General features: G+C 42.7%; 1 protein-coding gene and 1 pseudogene across 1 annotated transcript; both read left to right on the forward strand.

The window, feature by feature from the left end:
* Positions 1-5,606: 5,606 nt before the first annotated feature.
* On the forward strand, positions 5,607-5,725 carry LOC135047444 (5S ribosomal RNA; annotated as a pseudogene).
* Positions 5,726-7,535: 1,810 nt separating this feature from the next.
* On the forward strand, positions 7,536-8,159 carry LOC135047441 (taste receptor type 2 member 41-like). Its single transcript, XM_063955451.1, has one exon. It carries the CDS (start codon positions 7,536-7,538, stop codon positions 8,157-8,159), a length of 624 nt encoding a protein of 207 aa, XP_063811521.1.
* Positions 8,160-9,710: the final 1,551 nt, after the last annotated feature.

Genomic DNA, 9,710 nt, shown 5'->3' on the forward strand with positions numbered 1-9,710 from the left:
AACCTATTTAAGTTATACCTTACAATAATATATATATACACACACTCTTAACTGGTTAAAATCACATTGGGTAATAAATCATATTATTTAATTTACATAATTTGTTCTAACTTTGGTACCTACTAAATTATATTGTTATGTAATGGTCTATATGGCAACAGTGTGTAATACTGTGTCATACTGTGTCATACAGATGGATCCACGCTAGTCATGGCTCCGTCTGTGCCTAGGTGTGCCTAGGACTTGGCATCTCCGTCTCCGACTGGTTGCGCACGCCCTTGACGGAGACGCGCCCCATTCACTTGAATGGAGAGCATTTCCGTCCCCGCGCCTGGACAGAGACGCTCTGAATGGGAGTGTCTCTGTGCACTCCTGGCGTGACTAGGCAGACGGATCGCCTAGTCACGCCGGGAGTGCGTTTTTGTGATGGAGTCACCTCAGATGAGCGCGGCTCCATCTATATTTGTTACACAATTGCATTGTAAGTATTTGATACTGTTCCAAAGTGTAAGAATCTGCCTTCCTGGAGTTGGAGCCTAAAGAAAGAACTGCTTGTATTAATGTATTTCCTTTACCCGCAAAAATAGGTAATTGGGGGGTGGACTGGTGGCCCGTGAGTGAGGACGTGTCTCCATGAGCTTCTGCTCCACTTGGGATATTGCAGATACATCTGTGTTCCATTTTTGGGTTCTCTCTAAAAGCTGTTGTGAGGGGCTCAGCAATCCAGGTGGCAGATTTAATCAAGCATATCATCAATGCCGCAATGAGGTGGAGGCAGCAATATCAGAGGCAGCCCATAATGTTGACCCTTCTAACAAAAAGTTGTTTAAAGAATTTGCCGAGCGACAAGGAGAATGTTAGTGTTTTTACCCCACAGGAAGTTCATCGTAACATAGCTAATCTCAACCAGAACTTTTTGTTCTTGGTTTTTGGTAATCTCACTAGCCATTTGCTGGCACATAAGATGAGGGGAAGGTTGACGAAGGAGCGGGTGCAAAATGTTTATAATTCTAAGGGTGCCAAAGTTTCTGATCCATTAGAGATTGCAAACATGCTTGTGGTCTACTCTTCTCATTTATACAATCTCAGGGCTGATTTTAATAACCCCTCCACCCCTTCCCCTCAGCTTTCTACCGTGTCAATTGACACTTTTCTACAAGAAGTATACCCCCCCTCCTTGGACCCTGCGACTGGCTTGTTCCTGGAATCCCCTTGGGTTTTACACTATCTCCCATGCTTTTTGCACTGGGTGAAATAATCAGACGTCATGGCCTGGTCTACCGCTGCTATGCAGATGATACATAACTGTACATGTCCTTTGCTCCAGGCACTGAGAACCCAATAACAACCCTAAATTGCTGCCTCGCTGAGTTTCAGGAGTGGATGAGTGCCAGTTGGGTGAGACTGAACCCTGATAAAACAGAAGTCCTGATGATACGTCTCAGGACAACTGACAGGACTTACGCTTGGAAGTTCTGAACTACAAAACACTGATCACGTGCAGAATCTTGGTTTTGTTCTGGATAGTGACCTGACACTTAAACATCAAGTGTCAGCCGCAATCAAATCCTCATTCTTTCATCTGAAAATAGCCAGTATCAAGCACTTATTTCCGTCAGAAGACCTGCCTAAAGTCATGCATGCATTTGAATCATCACACCTAGACTACTGCAATGACCTCTACCTTGGTCTCCCAGCATAAGAATTGCACCACTTGTAGATGGTACAAAATGCAGCTCTCAGACTACTAACCAACCAACCCCGTTCCAACTATTTAACTCCCATTCTCTACTCCAGGGACGTGCAGTGAGGTAAATGGCTCAGGAGGCACTGGCAAACACTAGAACCAGATTTACACACAATATATTAGCCAAAGGGTGCATGTGGGCATTATACACAGGTGCAGCTGTATAAACTCCTGGAAATTTGGTGAGATTTGATCAGAGATGTGCAGAAAAGATAGGCAAGTGTGGCATTGTTTCACCTGCCATATACTTTTTACTCTACTGCGTCGCCTGCCATATACTTTTTGGCTATAAAAATGATTAGAATAATACAACGAAGATATTGCTAACATATTCTTTGCATTTTTCATATACTTTATACAGTGAAAACTCTGGAACAAACATTAGTATGACAGGAAAGGCTCTGCCTCATCTGCCTCACCCCACCGAACGTCACTGCTCTACTCCCTTCACTGGCTGCCTGTACAAAGGAGAATCGTTTTCAGGATGGGCTTACTCACTTTCAAAGTCCTACATGACCAGAGTCCAAGGTACTTGAAGCAGCTTCTGATTTTTTACTGTCCCACTCGATTGCTACGATCTGTAGATGAAGGACTATTAACAGTACCTAGAATCTCCCTGAATTCATCTGGGGTCGAGCTTTAAACTTTGTGGGTCTGACTCTATGGAATTCTCTACCCCGTACAGTGTGAGACACCGCAACTATATAATCCTTCAAAAATAGACTAAAGATTTATCTATTTACTCAGCATTTACTGTTAAACTTGTTTTGTATTTTGAGCTGTAAAGACAATTGCAAAGCACTTTGAGTCCTATTAGGAGAAAAGTGCTATGTAAATATCATCATCATCATTATTATTATTATTATTATTATTGGTCGCTTGAAGAGATAGAAGCTTATATAGACTCTTTGCAGCTAGAAAAAAAGCCCTAGAGCCAGATGCTTAGCCTTCCACTTTCTATATTACTTCTAAGTATGATCTAGCATGGGTTTTGGTTTCCATGTTCAATGATGCATTGGAGGAAGGCTGGTTCCCGAAGGAGATGTTGGAGGCATAGATTGTTGCTATCCATAATCTGGGAAAGGCTTCTACTTAGGTGCAAAACTACCGCCCAATGACCTTATTGAATTTGGATATTGAGCTAAATGTTAAGCTGTTACAGAAGCTGATAAACCCGGACCAGGTAAGGTTCATCTTGATCAGGCAGGCCGAAGATAGCACTCAATTGTTTTTTACATTATTGATAAAGATGTGCACCGCCCCCAGGTATTGTTTTTGGTTCTATTATGTTGTCTGGTTTTGGTTTTTCCAAAACTGCCCTCAAGTGTTTGGATTTTGGATGTTTATTTCCCCTAAAAATTGATAAAAACAGCTAAAATAACATAATTTTGTTTTTTGTGTTCCTACAGTATTATTAACCTCAATAACATTATTTTCCAGTCAGTTTTGACCAACTCACAGCTCAAATTATTGTTTTCATCCAGTTTAGGCCAAAAGGTTGCACTGACCTAGTTGGCTGACTATGCTAAGTGAGAAAAGTTACCAGATGTCACTCTACGTCAATACCGAATACCAGCCATCAAACTGGGTGGAGTCACATGAAACCAATACGTGTATTTAATTTTTTATTTTATATATTTTTTATGCATAAAATTTTAAAAACAGCAACAAAAAAACACAAACATAAAAGACCATATATGCATCAACAGTGTTATATACGATTTCAATTTATAAAACAAATGATCTCAATATTAAAAATTGCATAGACTAATAAAACTGAGGTGGATCGGTTTAACTGTTCTCTGTGCACAATGAGAACAAAAATGGAAAAAACTATTGAAAAATTACTGTAGCCACGTATAGTTAAACTAGAGATGAGCGGGTTCGGATTTAATGCAAGAATTAACGCGAGTTCGGTTTTATCTGCATTTTTCTTATTCGCTATCCAAAACACATGACATCCGTGAGCCAATAAGATGCCATTTTGAGATCTGAGTAAAACCAAACCTGCTCATCTCTAGATCAAACACAAGATGTGTGCAGTACAGTTGTTAATTTATGTAGTGCTGTTCCTTGAGTCCAGACCCTCGACTTATATCAAATAAGTCCTAGGTAGGATCTCACTGCAGGCAAGTGTGATACAGTGTCTCAATCCCGGCCGTATACAGCAATACAGTGTTTTATATCTGTGCGCTATGGAATCATCAGCGCCTGTAATAGAGCTCACTGTGAGATGGGTTTGCAGATGGGGTCCCCTGGCTGGAGACCTTATGCCAAATAGGAAGGAGCCAACTAGGAGGCAACATGACGTCTCTGTTCTCCAAGATGGGGTGCTGCTGCTACTTCCAAACAAGCCAGTGCGCTGTTTGCGGAGTCTGACTACAAGCATGTTAACAAAGCCGGGTGTTCACAGCAGGTCTCTGGTATGTCCTGCCATGCTAAGTGGAAAAGGGTTGGGTTAGGGATGCCGCACAGGACAATAGGATGGTGTATAAATAAGAATTTTAGAAATATGTAGTCTCTGAGGTAACTGACTTGTATTTGAGACAAATATTCTTGTAATTTATCACTATATACCCTTTGCTTTCTGCTCATTGGGTAACATGCCAAGTGATTGTCAGTGGTGACTGAAGGGTTAAGGGCAAAGGTTGATGTATGAAACAGACGTACGTTTCACTTGTGTTAGTTCATGGGCGGCATGCACCCATGAACAAATACTAAGTGAAACGTACATTGGGAGGAGTGACCCAGGTCACGTGAGGCGCGCACACATGATCTGCGGAGCTGGCAGCACATGGAGCACCGGACCATTCCCCAGCATGCCCGGCATCTTATCTAGAAGACTGCTTACTGTATGGTAACACTGGCAATTCTGCATCAAGGACCCGTTGTTGATTATAACATACATGAATCTATATCCGCATTTGTGCAATTTGTTATCAGCAAGTTAATGCAGTGAGGCAGACTCAGGAATTTTCTATATACTAGGGCTCCACTAATTATGGTATACCATGACAATATATAAATATCTATCAACAGCATTTATACCGTGTACCAGGATACCATAGAGTTTCTTATTATATATTGCCAGCCATCCGATACACCAAACACTGGTATTTCAGCTGTTAATCGTCTGATACATACTATCAGCCCTTTGATACATTTATTAATGGTAACAATTGTTACAGATATCTGTTACGCTGCTACAGGTCTGATTAGAGGATAAAGATTAGAACATTGAACATACCTCCATTTTTTATTCTTTGACTTTTGCACGAATCTTAAGTACGCGCATATATATGCAGTGAGCCATGACGAGCACATCGCACAGTGGCAGGGTGTGGGAGGTAATTCCCTGCACTGCAATACTTTGCACCAGGGAGGACATCCTCACCACCACAGTGCTTGATAGCTTATTCTTTCTTCCTTCCAGCTGAAGGACGGCATCACACCCTCTCTCATTCCCCATCCTATACCAATTTATTGGCACGACGGGAGAACAGCAGAAGGGTGAGAATGCCACGATCTCAGCCTCTATCATAACCATCATAATCTTTAATAGTACATTGGTCATTCAAACATTCTGAGGCATCTGTGCCTCCTAGTACCGATAAGACCTATGGTGTAACAAACAATCAGAGGTGTTTGTGTATGGTTTTACTAAGTGATCAGATTATTTAAAACCTCTGTATACCCTAAAATTTTGGATACTTGTGGGCCAATGACGATCAATTACACATATTTGTCAAAGTTCTTCATTTCGTCTTGTTAAGGTATACTTTAAACCCTTAGATATATTTCTTTACAGACATATTTTCCCTATAACAGTGGTTTTGTTTGCCGTTGATGGTCCGGTGGAACCTACAACCATACCACGCTATATATGCCCAGCCTCGTCCGATCTTGGAAGCAATATAGTGTTGGGCCTGGCCAGTACCTGGTTGGATGACCACCAGGGAATACCTGGTGTTGTAGGTTAAGACTTGCACTATCACCAGCATTAAGGAACCCTGTGCATGGTCTCTGTCTTGTATAATTTACGCACTTGTGCAAAGGAAATATTATAATCTCTATAAGATTTTCATGAAAAGTGTAGTCAAATAAGTTGGACAACTATTAAATTGTCCCAAACATATTGGGCTCATTGTGTGCTTTTTTATATTTTTATATCCAAAGATAATTATTAAAAGTTATGTTTTATTGAGAATTTAACATAGCCCTGTCTCGGAGATAGAGTGCTCCCACCCAAGGGTATTTTTCTTCATTTTCTTTTTCATACATTGGCCATGCCAAGTGACAGCAGTGGGTGGCACAAACATGTAGTAGATCAAGTTGAAACATGGCACATCTAGGAAACAGAGAGGCACTGCAGTGGCAGACAGGATGGCAGTTTAATAAACTCAACAACCCCATAGAAAGTAACCAAAAATGTTTTCATTAATAAAGAACTTGAGAAAGAGGGGGTCGGGATGTACTTTTTTTGTTTTCGGGGGATTTATCACATTTTTCGTATGTACTATCACCTGCCTGCTGCGTTTTAGCCGATGAGGGTATCGGGAAAAAGAAAGGGGGGGAGAGGGGGAGGTATGGAGAGAGAGCGGATGCATGATGCAACACATTTCGCATGCAATGTATTCCACTACTGATGAAAGCATAACTGTGTTTATTAGCGCCATCTGTTTGAAGAAAATAGCAAAGGATGGCACTCCAGGTAAGAGGTGTCCTTTGCGATAAAAGGACTTCCATCTGCAGAGTAACGCATGCACCATGCGTGGTTTTGGTTCATGCATCCCGCCCTCTCTCTCCCTCTCTCCCCCTCTCTCTCTCTCTGGACAGGAATTATCAAGCATCGCATTTTGAATGCAATACATTCCACCGCTTATTACATGCATAAGGTCATTTAGTAACGCCGTTTGCATTAATGCAATAAAAACACAAAATACAGTTAAGAGCTGTCATTTGCTTTCTGAGAATGTTCCCCCCGTGCAGAACACACGCTGCTGACCAATCAGATTACCTGGACCTAGCGCAGCTGTCAGCGCTACTAGGTAAGATAGATGGATCTGGAGTATATTGTTTAAATATGTATATACAGTATATATAACTTTATAAGGAAGTCTTTTAAATTGAAGGTCAACTTTAGTATATGTCGTTTAATATATAATTAATAGGAATTTTGGATATCTTTTATATATGCCAACCAAGCGTCTCTTTATATCTGTACTGTTACATTTCACTAATCCAATAGATGTATCATTATTTGTGTGCATTTAGTATAAGTTGTGCACTATAAGCAAATCCCATTGTAATTCCTCCCCTCCCAACAGTTCAAGTTTCAGTGGTGGAATCAAATGTACAGTAAACACACAGGGAACAAGATATTGCCCAGATTTGCATGTCTCCCCCTGCTCCGTGCTCCCTCTGCCCGGCATGTAATCATTACACCCTGGCACTTGTCACATCTGCTGTCATTATATTAGTAAGGGAAACAGGACAGGTCGCCCGGCTGTGCAGAATGCAGCTGTCTGTGCAGAGTGTGATAAGCATCATTTTATCTATAATCGGGATACCTGGAATCATCATAAACTCCGCCACCCTCTCTGTGTACATCAGACTCTGGAGAACGAGCAATAGACTCGGAGCCAGTGACCCAATCCTGCTCTCTATGGCTCTCACCAATCTCCTCCTGGTGTGCCAGTTGTTGGTGACTTATTACTTGTATTATTTTCACACTCAATTTAACACAGGAATATTATTTTTGTTTTGCGTCCTGTACGTCCTGTACAATATGAGTTTGTGGAACACCGCCTGGCTCTCCATCTGCTACTGTGTGAAACTCGTCAACGTTACCCACCGGATCTTCCTCTGGGTGAAAATGTGGTTTCCCTCTTCCATCACCAAACTCCTCATAGGATCAGCAATATGGTCAGTTCTGGTGAATTTGCCCTTTATCTGGACAGTACAGATCATGTTTCCACAGAACACAAATATTACTGATGGGTCAGTACGTTCTGCAATGAAGTTGAAAATCCTTTATACTGTGCTGAACCTGCTGCTGAGTTACATCCTGCCCTTTACCCTGACTGCCACCTGTATTGGGCTCAGTGTGACGTCTCTCCTGCACCATGTCTGGAGGATCAGGCAGAACGTGTCCCAGGACAGCTCATCCCCTCAGCTCCAGGCTCTTGTTCGGGCGGCTGTGACAATGACGCTGCGTGTGGTGCTGGACCTGACCTTCCTTATTATCCTTATTTATACATTTGCTGTGTCTCTCAATGTCAGTCCTGTCATAGAAACATTATTCTGGGTGTATCTCATCTCATATCCATCTGTACAAGCTTTCATACTAATCTTTGGAAACCCCAAATTGAAGCGAAGTCTCATGGTCATTAGGAACAGGCAGGACGTGTAGTTGGGTATCAGGCAGTCATTATATCTTACACATAATCTCAGCAGGTACAAGATAGAAACATTTTAGGATTTTATTCTTATATTTCCCCTATTATGTAGTAGATGTGATTTTGTTTTATTTAAGAATAAGGAAATCCTCATAGAGATGTACATTATACACTAAAGTACCATCGTAGTCAATTGTGAGTTTCAATATTGTCTCTTACTTGCTGCCTACTGACAACCCCCAGGCTTCTAAGGTAAAGCTTAGAGGAAGGCTGTAACCCAAAGTATTGTGCCCCTAGCACGCCCCCTGTCAGCAAGGTGATAATAACTTTACTGACCCTGACATACTTCTCGCTTCACTAAGGGACAGATACACTGAGCAGCAAAGGCCCAAATAATAATGTATAGTCCTATACTGCCTGGGGGGGGGGGGGGGGGGGGGTAGCCATAGACAGGAGTAAGTGGCTATATATATGGAAGTGATGGGTATTATGGGAAGGAATGCTGAGATACTCACACTACACAGCCCAATGTATTGTGTCAGTCACACCTATTACTGACAGGTGCATCAGATCCAGCATACAGCCATACACTCCCCATACACATACATTAGCAGTAGATGGGTAATAAGAGATCACTGACTGTAAACGTGGCACGGTCACAGGATGCCGCCTCTCCACCAGGTCAGATTGTCAGATCTCTGCCTGCTAGAGCCGCCCCGGTCACCTGTAAGTGCTGCTACCGTGAGGTGGAAACATCTAGGAGTAACAGCAGCCCACCCCACCATGCAGCAGCTGCACAACCTACCAACACGGGTCCACCAAGTGCTGAGACATAACCTGTCCCTGGCTGCAGTCCTCACCACCACATCCCAATCTGTATCTGGATGCAACGTCAAGATCTGCTGGTCAGGAGCTTCATGGTTCCGGTTCCCATGGCCAAGAGAAACATACAATCCTCAGATCATCATGCACAGACATTGTGTGGAGTACAGCACAATGATACTGGACAATGTGGTGGTGGAAATGTCTTCTCTGAAGGGACAAGTCACAGGTCTGCATCTGGCAGTCTGACAGACAAAGCTTGGTATGGTGAATGCCAGGAGAACACGTACTGCCCAAATACGTTCTGCCATCTCTACAGTTTAGTAGAGAAGAAATTATTCTCTGGGTCTGTTTCCCATAATGGGGTCTGAAGGAAAGGGAATGACACTACAGGATTGTGTGCTGCCACCTGTGTGGCAGCAGGTTGGGAAGTCCCTATACTCTGTCATTATGACAGTGCCCCGTGCAAATCGTGAGGTCCCTCATACAATGGCTTGCTCCCTGGTAACGCTAGTCCTGAGTGCGATCAGCAGTAAGTGGTTCCAGTAGAAAGCCCCCAGTGTGGCAATCACCAGTCCTGCATTGCTTCTAGAGGATGCAAACTCGGCAGTCCATAGAGCCGCCTCACTGCTGCCGCACAGCGGGGAAATTAATTGTCAGGCACATACTGGCGGTAGCCATCTGATGTCATTGTGAGTGGCGGTCATCAACATCAGACCCTCGGTGTATGATCAGTTAGTGTT

Source organism: Pseudophryne corroboree, unplaced genomic scaffold (genome assembly GCF_028390025.1).
Source record: "Pseudophryne corroboree isolate aPseCor3 unplaced genomic scaffold, aPseCor3.hap2 scaffold_931, whole genome shotgun sequence".
NCBI classification, from domain to species: Eukaryota; Metazoa; Chordata; class Amphibia; order Anura; family Myobatrachidae; genus Pseudophryne; species Pseudophryne corroboree.